General features: G+C 39.9%; 3 protein-coding genes across 3 annotated transcripts; all 3 read right to left on the reverse strand.

Annotated features, from left to right (window-relative positions):
• Positions 1-2703: 2703 nt before the first annotated feature.
• Positions 2704-7049, reverse strand: cdk21 (cyclin-dependent kinase 21). Its single transcript, XM_053338223.1, has 7 exons — positions 6820-7049; positions 6120-6252; positions 5025-5192; positions 4658-4767; positions 4457-4507; positions 3530-3662; positions 2704-3200 (listed from the first exon to the last, which is right to left on the reverse strand). Exons 1-7 carry the CDS (start codon positions 7047-7049, stop codon positions 3123-3125), a joined length of 903 nt encoding a protein of 300 aa, XP_053194198.1. The 3' UTR covers positions 2704-3122.
• Positions 7050-8262: 1213 nt separating this feature from the next.
• retsat.2 (retinol saturase, tandem duplicate 2) lies at positions 8263-13625 on the reverse strand. The gene is made up of 11 exons (XM_053338647.1): positions 13437-13625; positions 12662-12844; positions 12152-12393; positions 11357-11558; positions 11054-11251; positions 10828-10947; positions 10216-10354; positions 9989-10098; positions 9537-9706; positions 9020-9179; positions 8263-8926 (listed from the first exon to the last, which is right to left on the reverse strand). The coding sequence occupies exons 1-11, from the start codon at positions 13594-13596 to the stop codon at positions 8778-8780; spliced, it is 1833 nt and encodes a 610-aa protein (XP_053194622.1). The 5' UTR covers positions 13597-13625; the 3' UTR covers positions 8263-8777.
• Positions 13626-14901: 1276 nt separating this feature from the next.
• On the reverse strand, positions 14902-22120 carry nmt1a (N-myristoyltransferase 1a). The gene is made up of 12 exons (XM_053338621.1): positions 22016-22120; positions 19613-19718; positions 18983-19127; positions 18769-18887; positions 18496-18587; positions 18186-18302; positions 17776-17946; positions 17578-17686; positions 17265-17435; positions 16966-17130; positions 16725-16862; positions 14902-16602 (listed from the first exon to the last, which is right to left on the reverse strand). The coding sequence occupies exons 1-12, from the start codon at positions 22117-22119 to the stop codon at positions 16582-16584; spliced, it is 1458 nt and encodes a 485-aa protein (XP_053194596.1). The 5' UTR covers position 22120; the 3' UTR covers positions 14902-16581.
• Between the last annotated feature and the right edge of the window lie 700 nt (positions 22121-22820).

A 22820-nucleotide genomic window follows, 5' to 3' on the forward strand; every position in this document is an offset into this window, starting at 1 on the left:
ATGGGCTTCTAATCCAATGACACAAGTTGACACTGGCTTGAAATAAAGCCTGCAGATGAGCACACAGGACCCATTCTCAACGTACCCTGTCAAGTCTCTTATCTGCAAAACACTATAATATTCAAATAAAAATGTCCAGAGGCTCAAAGAGAGGAGATATAAATTCAAATCTTACACAATAGGACTTTAAAGACATACTTATGGGCCTGGATTGAATATATTTTTGCATGCTTTTGCTCTAAGTCGTGGTTCTGACTTTACTCACTTGACATATAAATACAAACATGTCCAGCATTACATAATAACAGTGGCTTTGTCTAGCAACAGCACAGTACACCAGATTAAAAGGCTGGCCAAGAAGAAGACTATGATCAATTACACTTGTCCTGACTGAGCCACCTGTACTTAAACCCCCCCATGGAGTGCCATAATCCCAGAACAAGCATTTAGTTCATACCACAAACATCATGTACTGTGATAAATCATGACTGTGGATGGGTTCACACAACCTTGGATTGTCCAGGAAGGAAGACGGAGATGTGTGAAATTGATCAGCAGCTTCACTGTCATTATTTTGACTGATCTCGACATCAAAGGCATGTGGCCTGAGGGCAGAGAGTAATAGCAGCTTTCTTGTCATGCACCCATCATAATCCACAGTTCCCACTGAGATGTGACACATTAACAGGTAATTCCTCTAATATTAGTTTATACATCACATGTATAAATTTGATTTATTTATCCAACAAATGTGGTTTGGGCTAATTAATAGTAAGAACAACTTTTCCTAAAGGACTAGAACAACAAATAAATTAGATATTGTGTAGACTAAAGTGGCCAAAGTACTTGATGACATATCAAACTAAACTACTGATAATAAGTCATGGTGAACACACACATTAAGTATTAAACCTGAAGGCAAAAGAAACTTTTAAACCGACTGAGATAAAATAGTGCGTAACTCGTGCGTAAATTGTGCGTAAAATGTTCTGGCGCTATAAAACACAAAATCGTCAAGCATTCTTACACAGAAAACGTTTTACCGACAAGGTGACTAAAAACATAGCCACAATCACATTACTGTATGTCTAATTCACAGCCATAACTTCCGAAGTTAAAGAACGGTAACTCAGATAGAACAAATACCTTGTATATTGATGAGTGATCATATTGTTAATTATGCTAAATTGGCTTTTAAGTTGTAATTTCATTGTTGGAGTTCAATGACAGTAAAACTCTTTGGTAAAGAATAAAATCCCACATGAGTACTTACATGCACTGCGCGCCGGGCGAAGTGGGCATGAGTGCGCCGCTGCCCTTCCTCAGACCGGCGGTCCCCTCCCCACCAGCCCTACACTACTGACTGTCAGTCCAAATGTAGTCACACTCGCAGCTGCGGAGGGCACTCCGTATTAAGGGGGGAGAATATAAATAGATGGGCAAACCGTGGGGCGACCTCTCCACTCTCCAGGAAGCTACCGACAATATGGCAACTGTGAGACGCTCCTCTCGTCGAGCTGAGGTCTCACGCGCTAGTGCGGCGTTCACAGGAGGCGAGGATAAAGCCTCAGAAAAGCCCCAAAGCCCCAATCCCCTGTATGACATTTGTTTAGGGTAATATAATCATTTGCTTCCCCGGGATTGCGCACCATTAAATGGCGTTAGTCATTAAGGAGAGGCCTACATTTTTTCACACAGAATTTATGAATTATTAAAGTTTATCGTTTTCACGGCAGCAAATTGACAGCCTGGGAGAACCGGTTGGTTTCTGGCCATATAATGACGAATTTAAGTTATGAATTAACATTAATAAAAAATATTCTGCTTAATTAATTTCGAGAGGGATTTCAAACTTCTTCCTACTCTGTATCATAATCCATCTCAGATTCAACATTTCCCATACCTCATAATAGCATACCTTAAAACTGTCTGTAGCTATAAAGATATGGTGAAAATGCTTTTGTAATTTGAGTGAACTGGCCCTTTAGGTGAGGAGCGACCAAATTATTCTTCTGTTACAGCTGACAGAAGTTAAATTTGAGGACCCTGAGATAATAGGTGAGGAATTTCTATCCAACTGGTCCTTCTCTCTTGGTATGAGAAATATTTCAGCACTGCCACCATCTGTTCAAAGTGTGAAATTACAAGGAAAGAGATGTCATGGGCACAGTTTACACAAAGACAAGACCAGAAAAACAAACTGAAGTGAACATCATGTCTTTGTTCAGATTTACTGGTTTTCAGTCATCGAGCCAAAAACAGCAAATCTTTTATAAATGAATAATTAAGGAGAAGTGACTGATGGCAGAGACGTTTGTGAGACAATTATTTATAGAAATACTTCTTGAATGAACAGTGTAACTCATGCATTAGTAGAAAAATATCTTGCAGAATCTGTCAATACAAACATAAATACAGGTGTAACATAATCCAGCGATTACACCATAAATACCTTCAATAAGAAAAAAAAAGCAGTGCATCTCCTCAAAATGTATACAGGTATAGAACAAAAAGGTACTAGTTAAGCAACATAAACAAACTCATCAACATAAAAGTGCTTTTAAGAAGTGTTGTCAGCAGTTTACAGCAAACAGCACCCATATTTTCAATAGTAACACTCAACAATAACCAAGTAGGATTGGAAACACTGTGTTTTTGTGGTAGCAAAAAATCAAAATCAAAGAATACCGTTACCCAGTTTTTATGAAGGCAGGTCACATTTAGAAATTAAAGTAACTAAGTAAATAAAACTGTTACATTGCAAACCAAATACATATTCAGAAATGGTATCAAAACATATGTGCTGATACAATGTATGCTGCCATTAGGACATTTCCACTCTCACCTAAAGCTGCAGATTTTTGTGCCGTAAGAGCCACGTCCAACAAGTCAGGTATGATGTATTTTTATTAACTAAATATTCAAAAGGTACAAAAGGTGTATTCCGCTCAATCGTGGCCACAGTCTCTCATGATGCTGATGAACTGATGTTAAAAGCTTTCAAATGCTTTCAACAAAGCGTACGATTATTTTTACGGCACGTGACTCGTTAGTATGGCTGACTGCAGATCGTGGATGGATGCTACGTTTTTTGCTCCCCGCTCGTCATTCGACCGACATCCTCAGTGCTTCATGAAGAAAGGGTGAGCCAGGGCTTTTGCAGCTGAGATGCGATTACTTGGTCTGAATGCCAGACATTGCTGCGGGTAAGAAAATGTTGCAGTTTATGAATTATCTGGTGGAGACTTTTTTTTTACAGTCTTCGTGCTACTAAAGTGCTACCCCCCCCTCCCTGAGTATTCAGTTTATAAAGGTATGAAATACAGGAAAGCAAGCAGCTTGTTTTTTAAATGTGTTAAAAAGATTATGAAAAAAATGTTTATTTTTGCGAACATTGAAGTTTTTGTCAATCCAATATTTAGTGTGTTATTGGTCAAAAGCACAACCCCAGCTTCTCTGGATGAGTCTATAACTCCAGAAAGGAAACAGGAAGAACATTTCATGAAAAGAGAAATGTAGATATGCTCACAGATAGTAGGTCGTTCTCATCTGGGTCCAGGTTGGGCAGCAGCTTGGTGCAGGAGCTTTTTGGTCCCCAGTGGACTGAGTAGGAAATGGGACTGTCCTGAGGCCACTCCTCGTCACTGGGCAAACCAATAACCCTGACGAACATGAAGCAAGGATGAGCAGCAGCAACAACCATGTGTACTGCATGAAAAAGTAGTACACTTGCATTTTTGTTTTGTAAATATTTGTGAATAAAGCTGCGTCAGTATATCACATCTCTTCTCAAATTAAAAACTGCTGCTCACCACACCAAGACATAAAACTCTTGATACTCCTTGAGTAAAGAACTTAGGAAGACTGACTTCCTGCTCTTATCACTATATAAATGCTATATCAGTATATCAAAGGACATTGAAATTTGAAAGGATCATCCCATTGGATTAATTTAATCTTTCAACCTTGTTAGAGGTAGCTTTCGTGATTGCTCGATATACTTACGTGTGTCTTATCTCTGTTCTACTTCTCCTGCTGTACTCAGAGATCTTGATCTCAATGAGACTACTTGATTAAATAAAGATTTATAGTAATACTGATAACCCATGAAGGCCAAAACATAAAAACTAATCTGACATCAAATAGGTGAAGAAATAAAAAGGTACAAGTGGCAGCAGCTGGTAAAATAATCTGCCAATCATTGTCAATGATATGAAGGCTTGGAATCATTTTCCTTTAAGTTTCAAGGTTCTTTTCAATGTGTTTATTTACTTGTTTATGGGAAAGACATGTCTTGTAAAGAGTAAATGATATCTCAATTTCCATGTTTGTTGAGCAACTATTGAATTTAAAAGATGAAAAACCTTTAATCCCTTTCCTTTTTTAAGGCAATTTGCAGCAAACAGGCAGATCTTTATCTCGATTGTAGATATACAGAAAGAAGAAAAATACTCACTCAAAGATTTTTTGCAGCTGCTGTACCTCTGTGTATCCCTGAAACAGTGGTCTGTGGGATACAAGAAAGAGTCAAAACCAATGTGATTTGACAGCTTTATCTCTATTTTGACAACTGACTACAGAATATTCTCATTACTTACACTTCAGTGTTACACATCTCCTCTAGCTAAGGAGTAGACACACACTTAGCTATCCTTACCTCAAAAGGTAGAGCTCAGCCAAGATGCAGCCAGCACTCCACATGTCCACTGAGGACATGTACACTGAGTTCAGCAGCACCTCCGGAGCACGATACCACAGCGTCACAACCTGTAAAGAGAGACATATGAAGAGAAAATGTACAAAATGAAGACACACAAGCAGGGGTGGGAGGAGTGGAAAAATAATATTTTCACCTCAAGCTTAAGAACAGCCAGAATACTGTGTCAAATAAAGGAGGCAGGCTTCACAGAGCCTCAGGAGGAAAACAGTGTACCAAGCAGTTAACTCATTTAAAATGTCAACATCACCCATCAGATAAAGAGCTGAACCAGAAGCATGAACAAATTATGTGTGGTTTCACTTACACCTGGAGTGAGAGCAATATTAAAGGTGTAGATGCGTGCCAGCCCAAAGTCTGCAATCTTGACTTCTCCGTGGCTGCTGACCAGAATGTTTTCTGGTTTTAGGTCACGATGCAGCACCATGTTTGTGTGCAAGAAGTCCAATCCTTGCAGCAACTGCATCATCACATCCTGAAGAGACAGAAAGCAACATGCCAGCAGTTGACTCCTTCAATGCCTGCATGTCTAGACTGAATATGTCATAATGTGTTGACCTGGGGAAAAGATGCTGAAAGTCGTTGTGAACAATGTTTTCAAGGGATTTTTTTTTAGCAATTTGTAAAGTCATTGAACATTACATATTCAAAGTGTTTTTAAAAGACATTTAAGATTTTTACATTTAGGTTTTCATGAGGAAAAAGGTGCTGCCGGGCATATTGTTGTAACTGTAGATGTACCACAAGGTTTTTAAAATAATACGAAGGCCATTACTATCGCTTACACTCATTATGCCAGCAAAGAAGATGTATGGATATGGTTGTCGGCCCGTGTTGAATAAAATGTTGGCCAAGTAACATATTGGAAGGAGCTGAGCATCTTTGTAGGAGGAGTGCTTAAGTGTGGGTACGCAGGTGAGGATGGAGGGAGAGGCTCCTTCACATCCTTCCAAAAACAAAAGCTAATGCCTGTGCAGTGGCAGACTAACAGTTTCCTTCTTTCTCTCAGGGGATTGTTTAAAATGGAAAGATTAAATATTTTATGGTCATGTGTTTTGTTAGCCTAGCTTTGCTATAGTTAAACATTTACGGTTGTTGTGCATGATTTGAAAGATGTTTAACTGATTTTGTGGCAGATAAGGAGCAGAGAAATGGGGATGTTTACGAGGATTTCTGGCCTGTTTTGGAGTGTTTGTATAAGCATGTTTACCTGGATTCAAATGAATGTAACTAAGAAAACAAGTATCAGGGGAGGATTCTCACTGATGCCCCACAGGGATCATTATGTAACTAACAAACAGTCCCAGGTGAACATTGAAAACCCACATAGTGCTTTGTGAAGACTCATATACATACAATACATGATGTTATACTATGATACATTTAAATTGGGGGTTCACACCTTAATACAGTTACGGTTCAGTCCAGAAGCAGGAACCTTAGAGAGGTAGGTAGACAGATCCTGGTCAATGTATTCCAACACCAGAGTGAGGTCCAAGCTCTGGCCCACTCGTACGGCAGACGCATCCAACAGCCTGGATAGTTCAATGGGCATGAGGCACAAGCAATAATTCAAAACAAAAATCCAGTCAAAAAATCATCGTTCTCCTCAAATGTCTTTCAGAAAATAGTAAAGACTGATTATTACAGTTTAGTAGAGCTCATTGTGATGGCCTCAAATTTCTTGTTTTGTCCCAACCAACGATCAACAAACCCGATATTTCATTTACTATCCTAGAAGACTATAGAAACCAGAAAATATTTAAACTTGAGAAGCTGGATTCATTAATTTTAGTTCTGTGTTTTTGAAATAGTAATTTGTAATCAAATAACCAATGAAGTTTTCTGTTTCAGTGCACTGATTTACATTTTATACAATGAAGTTTATCATTAACTTGTAAAATATCATGATTCTATTACATGTCTTGATCACAATTGTTTGATAACCACTTTTGGGGCCCCAAAAATCCAGTATTGGTCAGGTCCTGGTTCATATGGGTACCAAAAACCACCATCTGATCACAGACTGGAAAAAGGACTATTTTTAATACAGCTTTTGATCAATTTTGATTATATGTGTAACATGTAAGACATAAACCTACTTGACTATGTTGGGATGGTTGAAATACTTCATCTTGCACAGCAGCGCCACCTCGCGGATCATGAAGGCAGGGATCCCGTTCTCTGACGTGTCTCCGCGGATGTTGAATTTCTTCACCGCTAGGAGGCGCTGTTTCTCTCCCACCTCTCTGGCTTTATACACCTTACCATAAGAGCCCTCTCCTATTTCTGCCAGGAGCTCGTAGCGCAGAGATTTAGTGCCGTCATCCATGGTCCTCCAAATTCAGGATAAATTAACCTGAGCTTTTTTAGAGAAATGTCTACTTTAGGGTGACAGTAGTTAAAGGTGGTATGTGGTATTTATCAGCCGCCATCACTTTAGGTCAGAGAGTAAGCTAGCTAACAAGCTTCTCTACATAAATGTATCTAGCCGGTAATTATCAGCTGTCTCAAGCCACAAACCACATGTTATAACACTGTTTAGATGTGGTTAATAAGTGCTGACTTTTACATCTTGTTGAGACAGTATGTAGTGTTTTTTCTTTACCTCAGACTGCTGACGGCACTTTTGCCTCCATGCCGCTGGCTGCAAAGAAATGTCGTCGCATGAACTGAACTGTAGCATCAGAAAAATTATGAGAAAATCACACCCCTTTTATTCGCCAACTAATCAGAAAGCTCCAAATTTACATTTTTTGGTGAGCCCACTCCTTGTCCACGTGTTCCCCATTGCTGTCACTGTGTATACACATGCTGCGTTCAGGTGCACACAAGGGAGGCAATTTGCACAAAATTTAAAACAAATAAACAAATAAGTAGAAAGAATGTGGTTTCCGAGTATTTACTTTAGAAAATGTATGTATGTAAAAATTGAGTTTAGACAACAGTAATTACTATCAAAGTGATTCCATTTCATAATATTGAGATATGAGCTTTTCAAAGGATAAACAAATAGGTTGTTTATATTGGTGGTTGTTACAGTCATGACAACATGCTTTATCTCACTTGAGTTGGAGAAATGTTGTAGACAGTGAGGATGTTGAAGAGAACTAGGGCTGAATGATTTGCATTTAAAAAAAGGAGGGCATAGTACATTTTTTCATTTAATTTTCAAAATAAAAATATAAAAATGGTGATGTGATGTTTATTGGGTCTGTACTAAATAAACATGTAGGCCTACCCTTCTGTCTGGAGAATATGATTTGTAGACTGGGGCATTTTTGTGGCACCACAGAGCTTCATCTATAATGTATGTATGTGACCCATTTTACCTTTATCAAGGTAAGGATACCTTTATGCGTCCAAAAAATAAATAAAATGTTGAAGCTCCTGCAATTTGAATATTGCACTTGGCCATATTGAAATTTTGGTAATATTTCCATTAATTGTTCAACACTAAAAAGTATTGATGGATAGATGTCAACTGATGCAGGTAGAGAATGGTCAGATATTATGATAACACACCAGAGATCAAACTGCAACCATTTTTTTGTTTATATGTTTTAATAAAAAAAGGGAGCAACCTTTAAATGTGTTACTACATTTTCTGTAAACTAAAAAGGTATTGCATAATTCAGGCACAGTGTTAAATGTTTGGGAGAAAACGGCACACATGTTGCACTTGTCTTTTAGCATAGTGAATGAATTAAAAAAGTACCAAGGATCAACAGTTGAGGTAATGTTAGTTTAGATAAGTACAGGTTCACTGCTGAAAGCTCAGCAGCTTCATTAATCAGACATGTGGCATCACACGTATTACATTACTCATATTTTAGCAAACCTCAAGGAGACAAACACAAATTAGTGTTTGTAAGCAAAATACAGACATAGTGTTGGTGGTAGCTGATGTGGAAAATTAATCTTCCCACTTAATTAAAGCTTTTAATTTGGTTTCTTAGATGAGATGATGCATTAATTCACCCTCGGCACTCTTTCTGCTGAGTTGCTTAAAGCCTCCACACAGTTTTAAATAGTATTGCATATTATTGTTTGCATACATTTACTCCCCTTTCAGTTTGTTGTTAATAAATTTCATTTTCTTCGCCAAAGCGATGGCATCCAGGTGGAGGTTGCGCTTGAGAATGACCGAGCCGCAGGTGAGAGCTCCAGCCAGGGCGCCAGCGAAGCCACACACAAACACATCCTGACCTGCAACACCAAAAAAACACAAAACGTACTGAATGCAGAGGATACTTTCAAAGTCTCATCAGTAAATTTAGGGCAATCTTGAGATGGGCTGACCTGTCAGGTAGAGGTTCTTCAGCGGAGTCTGAGGTCTCACTGTGGCGTTGAGCTCAGGGCTGAAGCGGGCGACACCGTGATCAGCTCCGTAGATCTCACCTTTAGGGGCTCCGATGTAGTGCGTGTTTGTGATGGGGGTTCCACAATCGACGTACTCAATCTACACAAACACATACATCTGAGAAGTTAGAATAGCTCCTATCGAGTTAGTAAAACAAGAATGTCAAACACACTTTAGTTCAAAAGCCACATACAGCCAATTTGATCTATAGTGGGTCGGACGAAACAATTACATAATATCTTACAAATACTGAATACAGAATATGCATTAATTGGTTGTTTTGAAGTAGCAGAAAAACTGGAATTCCTTTTCTCCAATTTTCATACTTTGAAAACTTATTCAGTGGGCCAGATTGGATCTCTTGACTGGTTTGACACCCTTGTTCTAAAATATGACCAGGGAGTGAGTGACTGAGTATATTTGCTGTGTTACAGACAGCAGATTGAGAAGCTTCACCTTGTCTCTGGTGATCTTGGGGAAAACATCCATGACAACATCCAGAATGGAGTCAATGAAAATCTGTTTCAGCTCCTTGTAGTCAGGCCCTCTGTTCGTCACTTTGCCGTCCTTCCACTCCTCAAACCACTTGTAGTTGGCAAAACTGACCAGACTCAAAGTAGACTTGCCTGTGGTGAAGGCAAAAAAAACATGAGATCATATAAGCTGAACAACAAAAACCCCAAAAAAATACCTGACACTGCTCCTGAGTCAGCAGCATTGACTTTATGTACATGACAATGAAACTGAAATGCATGAAATGAGCTTCAACATGAGAACAGTAGGAGGAAATACTGTTGTGCTGTATCTAATGTGTGTGTGTGTGTGTGTGTGTGTGTGTGTGTGTGTGTGTGTGTGTGTGTGTGTGTGTGTGTGTGTGTGTGTGTGTGTGTGTGTGTGTGTGTGTGTACCTGGTGATCTTTCCTCCCAGGTTGGATCCTTCGCTGATGGAGACGCAACAAACAGGAGAGGCACACTCTTAGCAGACTCTTCCGGATTTCCATTTAAATACTTTACCACCCTTCAAAAAGAAAACCGGAAGTCATTTTGGAATGTACATTTGAATTTATCATGGCACTAAAATAGATATCTTACAATCTAAACAGCAATTTTACCAAGCAGATACAAGGCAACGTACAGTTCGTCAAAATTGTTCTCGGTAAAGATCCAGTAGTTGTCGGCTTTCAGGCCCAGGTCCTCCTTCGTTCCATCCAGGCCCAGGAAAATACTCAGGCCACCTTCACCATTCTTCATCATGCCCAGCTGATTCTGGATAGCTGGCAAGAGGCAAGAGAGTGGCATCGTACAGTATGAGTTTACAGAAACAGCTCACAGAGAAGGAAAAGCCACATGTAAACTAATTTCATAGTGCAAGTATGAGCATGTATAATCTATTTAAGCATGGGTGTACTCCCGGATTGCTGAAATGACGAGTCAGTTAATCCACACAGACTCAACTGACAACATTTGTAGATGGTAGAGAGAGAATTTCAGCCAAAAATGTGCACGCTTTATTTAATTATTTAACTCTAGTTTCAAGTTCTCAAATGTGAAGATTTGCTGGTTTTTTAGGGTTTTAAATTGTTGCCTGGACAACACAAGCAATATGAAGGTGTCACATCAGTCTTCAGGTAATTGTGATAGGTAGTTTTCCACTATATTTTAACATTTTATAGATATACCATTTAGTGTATAGGTTGGGGAAAAGAGGAAAATGAGTCATTAGTTGCACTAATAATTCCCTCCTAACCTGGCATGGCCTGTAGTTCTTTGGGCAGCAGCTTCTCGTAGGTGTTGAAGATGCCAGCGTTAGAGATGACCATAGGGGCACGGATATGTATTTCCTCTTGACCTTTCATAACACTCACACCTGAAACCACAAAAAAAATAATGGACACAAATGCAATGAATCATCACATCATCACCTCTGCCGTAGCTGCATGGTTTAACTGTGTATCAGAGGAAATCACTCTCACCATAAGCTTCCTTGGCGTCATTGAACAAGATTCGGTTGACAGGGGCACGAACTAGAACAGCACCCCCGGCCTTCTCAATAATGGGGATCATGTGGTAGGCGATTTCAGTGGCTCCGCCTTTAGGGTACCAGGCTCCATTCAGGTAGTGAGTGACCAGCAGACTGTGCATGGCAAAGCTGGCATCTTTGGGCATGTTACCTGCAGATCAGAGATGGAAATATAAAAAGGTATGGTGAGATAATGGAGAGATAAGAAGTGAGCAAATAAGGTCAATCTGATTAGGTGCAGGCTGACATGACCTACCGTAGGTGCCAAAGATGTAGGTGAATACAGCCCTGAGGTCCTGGTTCTCTGTCAGTTCATTGACCACTTCTGTCAGGCTGCGCGGGGCCATTTTGAAGAAGAAGGACAGACGTTTGGCTAAGCCGGTGTAGACCAGGAACTTTGCCAAGGGAGCAGGGCAGAGCTTCAGCATAGCCAGGAGCCAAATGCCGCGTCCCACTTTCTGAAGACAAAACACACAAGACACACAAACTTGCTAAACTGGCTAAACAGACTGAAAAGGAGAGTGGAACCTGCACATTATCAAAGTTGTACTGGTTTCAAAACCGGCTTGTAACGATGCCATAATGATGAAATACGGTTTCAGATGCACTAAACTGATTACACACACACAATTAAACTAAATTCTGCATGCCGAAGCAAAAACATGTTGCAACTTTGTCTGGCTAAAATTATGCAACATATCAGCTATAATAAGATGCCTCGCCAATTACTCTGACCTTTGACATAGCAACCCTTGAGCCTTTGAGAAATATCAGTGATGATAACACCAATGGACACATGTTTAATGGAACCACTTTGTGCTAAAGTGCAGCTCCAGACCCACAGATCACTGGGAGAAAGGTGTAAAGATCATAGATAAGTCTGGTCAAGTGGCCAAAAATTCACCTTTTTTTACCCCCAAATTACTTCCAGTAACTTGACAGATACAGTACAAGTTTTTGGGGTCTATGTATAGAAGCTACAGGTGCATAGAAAACAGATGATATTTTGTCCCAACACTTTAAAGCACTGGATCACAGGCTCTAATCCTACCTTGACCAGCTTCATGTACTCATCGATGGCCTTCTCCTCTCCGGGGAAGCACTTCTTCAGCTCATCTGGGAAGCGGTTCCTGCCGCTGTAGATGGGGTACTGACGGCGGTTGTCTGGCGGTCCCAGCACCACTTGGTCGAATGGATTTTCCAGAGGCTCCCACTGCAGCTGTCCATTGGTCATCTGGTCCAGCATGCAGCGGAATGGCTTGTGCTCCAATAGGTCACCAATGTAGTGGATTCCTGAGAGGGGGGAGCAAAGCAGACAAAATATTAACAAGAATAGAGCAGGGTTTTATTTTAGGCTACTGTAAAAAGACTTGATTTGCTGTGGAAATATTCCCATCTCAATCGGCTGAATCACAAAGAAAGGACTGCAATACAGAAGATGAGCTTTGAAGCTTTGAATTTTACAGATATACTTACACCATTTCTACTTGCCAAAACTCTAGGGTTCGTTACAGTGTGGTCACTTGTAATGACAAATGAAATGAAAAGTCACTCTTCTCACCAACGTCAAACTCAAAGCCCTTCTCTGTGAACGTGTGGCAGCATCCTCCGGCCCGATCGTGCTGCTCCAGAACCAGGACTTTCTTTCCAACTTTGGCCAGAAGCACAGCAAGTCCAAGTCCACCAATCCCACTGCCGATGATGACGGCATCCAGGTTCTGGGGTACTTTACTTTCCAAAAAACCTGGAGGAGGTGGCAACAAAAAACATGGTGAATATATGACATGGCAATAAATCAATCAATTGTAGCTTTTCTCCTTTTATTGTTATATTAGCAACTGCAGGTCATCCATAAAATAGAAGACATAAGCGTGAGCTCTGGAAGTTTTTAAAGAGCTTTTGTCACTTTTGATATTTGAGAAATATTAGTCAAAACATTTCCTAAGATTGCTTTTTTGCAGCCTTAGACAACTTTACTTCCGCTCAATTCAAGGAACTGCATGTTCCGCAGCAACAACGCTTTGATTTAATTTGTATTAAAAGGCAGACAAGCAGAAATATGTAACAAGAAAGTGAATTTGAATCATTTATGTTTGAATTTGAATTGCTCAACTTGAATAATTGCATTAAAAACCTATGTTGGTTTAATACCAACTCACCTGTCGCCAAGACTACTCAGGTGTGCAGGAGTGTTTTTGATTTATCGCATACTTTGAATTTGTTTAACTTGAATACTTGCATTGGAAAAACTGCATTTGAAAAGCATAATAAGAACTTAAATGTATTAGTTTGGAATTGAATTAAACTCAAGTTGCGACCTCGGTCATTTAACTCACCTTGTTTCAGCACTTTATTCTTCACTTTCCGGTCATGAACCATTTTTTTAAGCGGTTCACGGGAGTCCAGGTCAAAGGGGTTTGGTCCGGGAGTAGTGAACACATATTTCAATATGAAAATGACCAAAGCCACACAGATAATCGCCACACTGATCCACATCGTGGCTGTTTATCGACCAAATGTCAAATACTTCCCTCAGTGTCAAGAGGTGTATAAGGCATGGAGGAGGCGCCCGAAAGCTACTTCCTGACAACAAACTGCGCATGCTCACTAGAGAGTTACGCAACACAACAATAGAACTATTATTATAAATATATATATAAATAATAACGCTGGTAATTATTTAAAAATATTTCTATCATGTCTAAGAGCCTTATTTTCCTTCTTTGTTTTTAAATACAGCCAGTTTTTGTTTTGTTTGGTTGTTTATTTCAATATATTTAATACATTTATTTAAAATATTTCTATAAATAATAACACTGATAATTATTAAAAGTATTATAAATTAAATAAAGGCCTTCAGAATAATATTTTTATCATCTCTGCATTATTTTCCTTATTTGTTTTTTCAAACACAGCTAGTTTTTTAAAAATGTATTTCTTTATTTTACAAAGTGTAGGCCTACATGTCTGATTTCGTTTTGTTTTGTTAATTTCACTGTGTTTAATATTATTTTTTATTTGTATTTTTTTATATATTTTCTATAGGCCTTCAGAATAATCTTGAATCTAAAAACCTTATTTTTTATACATAGGCAGTTTTATTTTTTATAAATCATACATGTCTCGATATTTTTGTTGTTTGTTTATTTCACTCTATATAGTATTTTTTATGTTTTCTATAAGTGCAATTACCTGTTTTTAAGTCTTGAAATGTTTTAATCTTGATTATCAATGTGAAACACCTTGTAACTCTAGGAAAGCCATGTGTAGGTACTTTTAGCCTTCAACTGCGTTTGTGTCCTTTTCACCTCAGAAGTATACAAATGCAACAAGCACTCGTTTATTGTGTATTTGTATCTCTTAAACATGCATCTGATTTAAATTATTAAAATGTGATGCATCAGATTAAGAATACTCCATGTTATCTGCCTGATTTGTGCTTACCTGTATATGAACAGAATTTGCGAGTGGTATCGGCTGAACCAAAAGCACAAGTTATTGCTTGAGACATGCCATTAAAAAAAAGTTTTACAGCAATTTAGCATTAAAATTCATCCTTGAGTTTAGACATTAATTTCAGAAAAAATAAAGATTTTAACTCAAGGTCCACTTTTCACACTGCTTCCTTAACAGGAACTCTATCCACTGAGATCCACCTTAAAGTTTAAAGAAAAACCTAATAAGTAGACCTTGAGGTAAGAGTTTTCTGTCAATGTTGTACTGCACTTTAGCACACTGGTGCCACGACTCTGAGGGCATGAAACCCCCCCCCTCCCCACAAAAAAAGAACATACAAAAACCTCACAGCAACTTCTAGATTTTATTTTTTGCTCAAAAAAAAAAAAAGAAAAAATCACCTGCATTCATCACATTCTTCTCCTGCATCATGACACCATGAGACCCATTATTCTTTAACATTTGTTTGCAAACACAATCAACATTTTACATAAGAAACACTTTAAACTGGGGGCATTTCTCCCCCTCCCCAGTCATCATTACCACCCACTCACAGCTGTCCAGACTGCAGTTCACTGGCCCAGCTCCAACATCCACCTTGAACTTTCACAGACTTTCACTGACAACACCTGCATGATTTGCGTAACGCTCTGAATACTGTATGAGGAAAAAGGACAGCACTTTTTGAAATGTTACCTGCAAGGCTTATATCTCATGTTAGTAAAACTGCATGTCTGAAGCATGTTATTAGTGATCATATTTAATCAAATGAGACAAAACCAAATCATTGATACAGCAAAGAGCCCGACGGTGCTTGCTAGGTGCATGTAAACTTGTAGTTTTTCTCTCATCTTAATTTTTGTGACTATTTAAGACTTCCTTTGTGATTTGTCTCTGCATAAATTGCAGATAAATGAAAGCCCCCAGAGAGAGGTCAAAGCACTCAAGAACTTTCCACTGTCCTCACAGACCAAAGTCAAAAAGTCAGCATGAGTGGACATTGCAACTGGGACGCAGTTAATCGAGAGGTGTCATTACAAATCTGATCCCTGCTGATGAACGTGTGGAGTAAACCCCATCAGAATGCCTTCAACCTCTGTGTGGCAGTCCAGCCTCGTCCAAAATGATTCAGATTATGTTCTTCCACTGAGCTGGTCCTTTATTTTTTTTTGTCAAGTCTGTGATTTATTTTCCTCTGAGCAGGGCTTCTTGTGTTAGTGCAGTAAAGCTGGACAGGAGAGTCATAAAAGTTAATATAGATGAGAAAAACTCCAGAACATGAATGCCAACTCCAGCATTTACATCTTCTGCAAGCAGTGTTGAAACAACAAAAGGGTTTGATGAGAAAAATGCAAAAAAAAAAAAAGAAAAAAAAGACAGGGTCAAGCATGACAAGAAAAATCAGAAGCCCTTATCTGGTGTCCACTTTTGGTATTTATTACCTCATCTTTTTGAGCCTTTTCTTCTTTAAAATATTTTTTGATCATTTTGATTTTTTTTTTATCTCTAAAACTTAAGGATGACAGATTTTTAATTGCAAAAAGCATTTCCAACATTTAGGAATAAAATAAAACAGTAGGTTCTAGTTTGTGTGTGTGTGTGTGTGTGTGTGTGTTACGGGCATAATTTGCTGTTATGTTTGATATTATTTACATGTACTGAACATTTCGTTGGTATGCCAACAGAGTGTTTGGTATACAGTAATCTGTGCAAACTGTTTGTCAGTGTGTATGTGTGTTTGGTACAATCAAGACAGCTTTCAGATGTTATGCAGTTGTTGGGGATGGTAACTACAATGGCTTAAGGTCCATGTGATCGAGGGAGGAGGAAGAGCAGGAAGACTCTCTCCGCCTCCCTGCCTGGCAGCGGTAGTGCAGGTCAAAGTTCAAAAGGTCAAAAAGTAAAAATGGGCGGTGGGGTTTCCTTTCCTGAAGCAGGACGTCATCACTCCATCTGTTGGGTGGTCAGTGCGATGGTGCGGTCTCCTGGCCTGTTGGTGACACTTATTTATGGCGTGTAGGGATGTCACTGAAGCACTAACCCAACCTGAGACAGAAAAAGATGGAAGTGTAAGAAAAGCAAACAGACAAGTGTTTCTTTTTTCTTTTTTTTTTGAAACCTTTAAGCTTTGATATCACCATTATGCATTAATGGTTAAAGAAATGTACCTTTTCCGAACCCATGCTGGGACACTTCCAATTGTACAGATAATACTGAAGATTCCCGTCACCGATGCCAAACTTAAGCTTCTCCAAGAAAGTCTTGTTTTCCATTAGATCCAGTGCATTGAAGACATCAAACCCTTTCTGCATAAAAGATTCAAAAGGAGAAAAAAAAAAACCTCATTAGTCCCGACTGAAGGTAAGCATTTAGGGAGAACATAGATGCACGGAACAAAGTGGAACGCACCGATTTGGCCAGGATAAGAGCATCAGACATCAGGTCAAGCAGGGGGGTGGTGGTGTGCACATTATAGAAGGAGTATGCTGCTTTTAGACTGCGGTGCACAGCGTGGTTCATAATGGTAGAAGGCAGTGTGTAGAAACTCAGGAAATCAGTCACTTTGCCATCATTCTGTCAAGAGAACAACACACACACACTTTAAAAAAAAAAAGCCTCTCTGTTTTTTACGACACATTTGAAGGACGGTTTTAAAAAGAGAGACGCATTTCAAGTGAAGACAATCTCATATGTGGTGTTTATTTTACCTCCACCAGGTAAGTGTCAATAATATTCTCCCGGGGCAGCAGCCAGTGCGACACCTCTTCAGGGCTCATTGCAGGCACCAGGTTGAACTGGCTCAGGTAATCACGGAGGAGGCGATGCACCACCGGCACATCCTTCTTGGTCATCGGCCGCAGACCCGAAGTCTTCGGGGCCTGGAGGAAAGAGGACAGGAAGGAGGAACATCGAGTTATGGTGGAGAAATGTAGTGTTCATAGAAAGGATTTAATTCATCATTGATTGACAGTCAAAGTTGTGTGTGTGTGTGGGGGGGGGGGGGGGGGGGGTTCCACCAACCTCAGGCAGACGGTACAACTTCATGGTGCGCTGCATAGTCATGTTCCTGCTCAGGTGAGAGAACTTCACCTCGATTAGTTTGCGTGGGTTCAGAGAGCGATGCCAGTACCTGCACATAAAAGTGGCTTTGTTGGGATTCTGTTACATTATAAAACAAGGAAAAAAAAGAAAGCGTGTGCCATTTTCTGTCAGACCCACCTGCATGTGCCCACAGGTTTGGGCAGTACCACTCCAGCAGTGTAAACAGCCTGGAAGATGCCCTGCCGGTTGACCCGTCTGGTGATCTCTCTGATCAGAACCGGAGCGACTCGTTTGGAACGAAGCTTCTTGTGGACGCAGAGGAAATTGATCTCAACCATTTTCTTCTCTCTAAAAAACACAAGAAAAACATTCATCTGAGCAAGTCTGCAACCAACTCTCCTCCAAATAATGACATTAGATAAAAAAGCATTTACATTACAGTACTGAATACACTTTACTTCTTCAACTAATTATGGTATGAAGAGAAAAATTCATTGTTTTTAAATTTTTGAACTGACAAAAACATTTATCAATAAAATGAAAGTTTGATTTCATGATTTAATTTGAAAAAGGTTGTGTTGACTTACATGTCATAGATTTGGATGCTGGCAGGAATGGCACTGATGAAGCCTACCAGCTTCTGGTTAGAGTTAACCCTCACCCCACAATGCCACTGGGGCAACCAGCCAGGGGGCCGCAGGGCCCTGAGACAGAAAAAAAGATAAGTCTGTCAGTCTCATCTCATCACCTGTATTAATATGAAAACATTAATCCAAGTGCCTTATGAGAAAATGCCACAAAGCATTGTACTAGCTGTAAAAATATACCATTTTAATATTTTGGCATTTCCTTCTTAGGTGCCAAAAAAACAAAATTATCCAGTATGAAAAGATTTACCAGAGCAGGAACTCAGGAGAGTAATCAAATCGAAACATGTTGTCATCGTCTTCCACATAGTTCTCATTGAGAAGGGTGTAAAGCTCCTTGAGCTGGTTTAAGAGAGAATGAAAGAAATTATAGCGTTAAGTTTGCACTAATAAATCACGTTTTGTAGGTCTCAGTATTCAACCACACAACACTCGTTGACCCCAGAGGTCAGAAAATATTGACCAAAAGATTGATTTCTTCTGTGCATCCCTACTTTGAGTGTGTGTTTATACACTTTCTTACCACAGCAGCGTTCCCCAAGTCGAGGGTGTCCCAGCTGAAGCCCTGTGGGAGGCTGTAGGGCTCCTCACGAATGTGGTCCTTGTCAGGTTCAATGGAGCCGTGTGATGTCACCGTTTCCCCTGGAGGAAAACAAACACGTTATTGACATGAGGCACACCTGGGATGCATGACAATGAGCTGAACCATGACCTGGGGGCCCTGTCAAATGCCATACCTAGCTTAGGCACAGGCTGTGTGTCCCAGAACTGGTAACTCCTCCGAGTAGCCTCCTCCATGGTTTTGGCAGGACCTTGGCCAACAGAGAACAGTTCAATGGCCTTTTGGATCTCTTGTAGCTTATCAGCTGGCAATGAATTCACCTGTTTGGAGAGTAAAGAGGATTTAAGTTAAGAGGAGGAAAACAAATACTGTTAAAAAGGGACAGTTCAGAGATAAATCATTATTTTATCCTACCTAGTGTCATCTCAGTCTATCTTAACAGTTTGGTATAATTTGTGAGGGCCAAGGAAAGAGAGACATGCCAGCTGTTGATACTAGGACCTAGATGTGTAGTGTCTAATCAGCTGAATGCTGCACTGTGAACAAACAGTAAACAAATCTATACATGTAGCAGTCCATAAGAGTGCATTTACACCCTCAGTGCACAACAGCACAAAGCCACATAAGAAAAATTGGATGATCACAAGCAACTATATCATGGTTTCTTTGTGATTTTTCCATCTTTTAACAGCACTCTCTAATAGGTACAACTTTAACTCAAACCCTCAGTAAATCACACCTGAACTAGACTTTTATTTACCATATACTTTAACACATGTTACTTAATAAATGATTAAACTCATGCCTTGGCAAGAGGGTCCTGAGCTGCTTCTGGGGCACCAGATTTCTTCTTCTTTTTCTGCTTCTTTTTCTTCTTCTTGGCGCCAGTGTCGTCACCGAGACCCCTGTCACTTACACAGGACAGAAATAGAAAGTGTCCATGTTAGACTGCCATCCCAGAGGAAAGAGATGTTCTGGTCAAAATGTTGGATTTTTTTCTTTGCCTGGGATATGCTTGTAAAACATAAAAGCCTGGATAATTAAGGCTGCATTATACATACACACACACTTTTGTAATAAATTACTACAAATCAAAAGATGTGCTATGCTGACCAACAAGAAGACATTATAAAAGCCAGGCAGGTTAAAACTAGCAACTAATACATGATTTCTGCATACTGAAGTCCCAAAAACCCAATAAAAACTATTAATATCACTGTCATTTTCCCTTACACAATTCAGTTGTGAAACAAAGTCACATGGTAAACTGGAAAAGGTCCATCTAGTGTAGTTCATCCAGCTTGTGAACAATTTCTCACTAACAGACAGTGACAATCGAGGGTGTAGCTTTAAAATAAAAAAGGTAAAGAAACAAGTGCTTCAGTTTGTCAGAAAGAAACACAGTAAAGTCACATATGGTAAATTTGGTCAAATACTGATACATACACATGTACTGTACGTATGCCTTTTCACCACCTGTGTCAGCTGTTTGTGCTGAGATTATAGAGAGGGTACATATAAACTGCTATTCACAGGTAGTCCTGAAGCCCCCCACCCCCTCCTCCTCCTCCTTTTCTGATCAGTTCAAAGCTGAGGAGCCACACACACACACCCCCACCCATCTATCCCATCTTCTGGCTTGGTAGAGACTGCATACTTACAGAGGATAATCTCATTAGTGTCCAAGGGAGGAGAGAGGCCAAGCACTGGCCTGTATTTGTAACACCAGCACAGATGGTGAATCACATGACCCCCAGGAGAAGAGTGTGTGGGATCAACGCTTGTGTACATATGTATGTACAAGGGGTCAGCAAGTGAGTGAGCGACTGGGACAATGGACAACAAAACATTCAATAGTTTGTTCCACAGGCTTCCACTTCACCAGAGTAGTCCAGTCGACAGCCAGGACTATTCTTTGTTTGAGTGTGTTTGTGTGTGTGTGTTCGTGCAGGGTGGGTGGTGGGGGGGATTGCATGTGTTGCTCGAAAAGCTCTCACATTTAGCTCACTTCAATTAATAAAACAGGGTCATCACTTTCTCCACCCTTACTGCTCCCAGCCTGCATCTCAAAATAAATCTGGAGGAGTCACTAAATGCTTAAAAAGGAACAATGCAGAAATACATATATAAAATTAGGGTTATTCATTCTGATTTGTCTATAATATCTCCTTTTCTTGTGACATGCTGGATATGTCAGATCTCTAAAAATAAGACTAAGAAGGAAAGCTCATGACCACATTAACTTGAGATGAGAGGTCGCAATTAGACTCTGGTGTCTTTTAAATCTAGAAAGACAGCACCTCATCTCTCCATTTACCCCAATTAAGAAGAAAAAGCACTTGCAATGAGATGAGATGGGGGGGGGGGGGGGGGGGGCACGCCTTGATATACGCAAGCCTGGTCTTCTTAATTGATAAACATTAACAGAAACCAATGGCAAGCAAAGCATAATATACATCAAAGCCTGTTTTAAGTAACTCGAGGTTATGGCTGCTTTTACAACCATTCATATTTCTGCAATTAAAGCGTGGTGGAGAGGGGGGGGATTAAAAGCTTCTGTGACTCCTCATTTTAACTAAAGAGTCAACCAAGTCAGATATCAAATATTAAGCTGCATGTGTAACAACATGCATGTTTTGCTTGTTTCACTTTTGAAACGACTTGTGTCTTGAAGCCAGCTCCACTCACAGACAAAAGGGGTTTGACAGCTACGTTAGCCTGCGAGCTAACCCGGAGCTAAAATGTCAGCTGGGGTTTTGCCATTAATTGCATCGTCAGCAGCGGTGTGTGGATTATATATCACACTGCCAACTTAATAAATAATACAGTGTGAAATTTCTGCAAGTCATCAAAGTGGAAATAAATGTTGGGTTTTAATATTAGCTTCGCACTTTAGTCTTCTACCCTAGGCTACAACGCCTTGCTAGCAAAACGCAGGGTTGAAGGAAAGCGACGCCAAAAGCCCGCCCACATTTAGCGACAGAACGCACTCTAAGCCAATCACATGGCAGAATCGTCAAGCGAAAGCCGCTTCTAGCCAATCGGGTGCAAGCAAGTGGGCGGGACATATTCCACCCGATGGCTGTCTCTACCCCCCCTCGACTGCTTCGCCGAGGCTTTTTGGCTCACACACACGCTCGCTTTGCAACACGATATGCTAAAAGTCACACCGTTTACACCACCGTGGCGATAAGCATGCTCTTCTTACCCATCGTCAGAGTGGTGCTCCTCATTTTCACAGTCGCTGCAGTGTCCATGGTCCTCTACATCTTCTTTCTCCGGCATCGGTGCTGTCTCATTCTCATCCGCCATCTTCAACCAGGAAGTGAGAACGGAGCCCACCGCGTGTCCTCGACGCCTTTAAACCTGCTCGATGCTATTGGTTGAGAGCGCGCATGGAGATGTCTGCACTGTTGTCTCTTATTGACTGATCTGGGTGCTGGTTTCCAAGAAGTTAAAATAAGCACAGCATGCTCGAATTGTAGGAGGGTTATATAGTTTGGTTTTTAAATGTCTTTAGTCTTAAATGTCTTGCACTCGCATTAAAAAGTTCAGGGTTATTTAATCTCTTTTATTTTCATGCACACACACACACACACACACACACACACACACACACACACACACATTCTCACACATGGGCATTAAAGCCATGTGATTTGGCCTAAAGGCAAATTAAAAACAGTGAGGCAGGAAGCATGTGAGGAGTGGGTGTGCATGGTTTACAAGCTGGACTAATTTATAAATACTCAGTGTTGGGGAGTAATTAGTTACATGTAACGGCGTTACGTAATTTAATTACAAAATAAATGTAACTGTAGTCTTTTACAGTTACGGATAAAACAAATATGTAATTACATTAAAGTTACTTATGAAAATGACGATTACAAAAGGGGGTTACATCTGAAGTTAGACCTTTAAGATTGTCTTCATTTGTTAATGTTTAACATGTCAGTGAATGCATTGCTGTTTATAATAGGCTACTTCTTTTTTTAATATTTTGTAAAAAAAAA

The sequence above is a fragment of the Scomber japonicus genome, chromosome 18, assembly GCF_027409825.1.
Source record: "Scomber japonicus isolate fScoJap1 chromosome 18, fScoJap1.pri, whole genome shotgun sequence".
Lineage (NCBI taxonomy): Eukaryota > Metazoa > Chordata > Actinopteri > Scombriformes > Scombridae > Scomber > Scomber japonicus.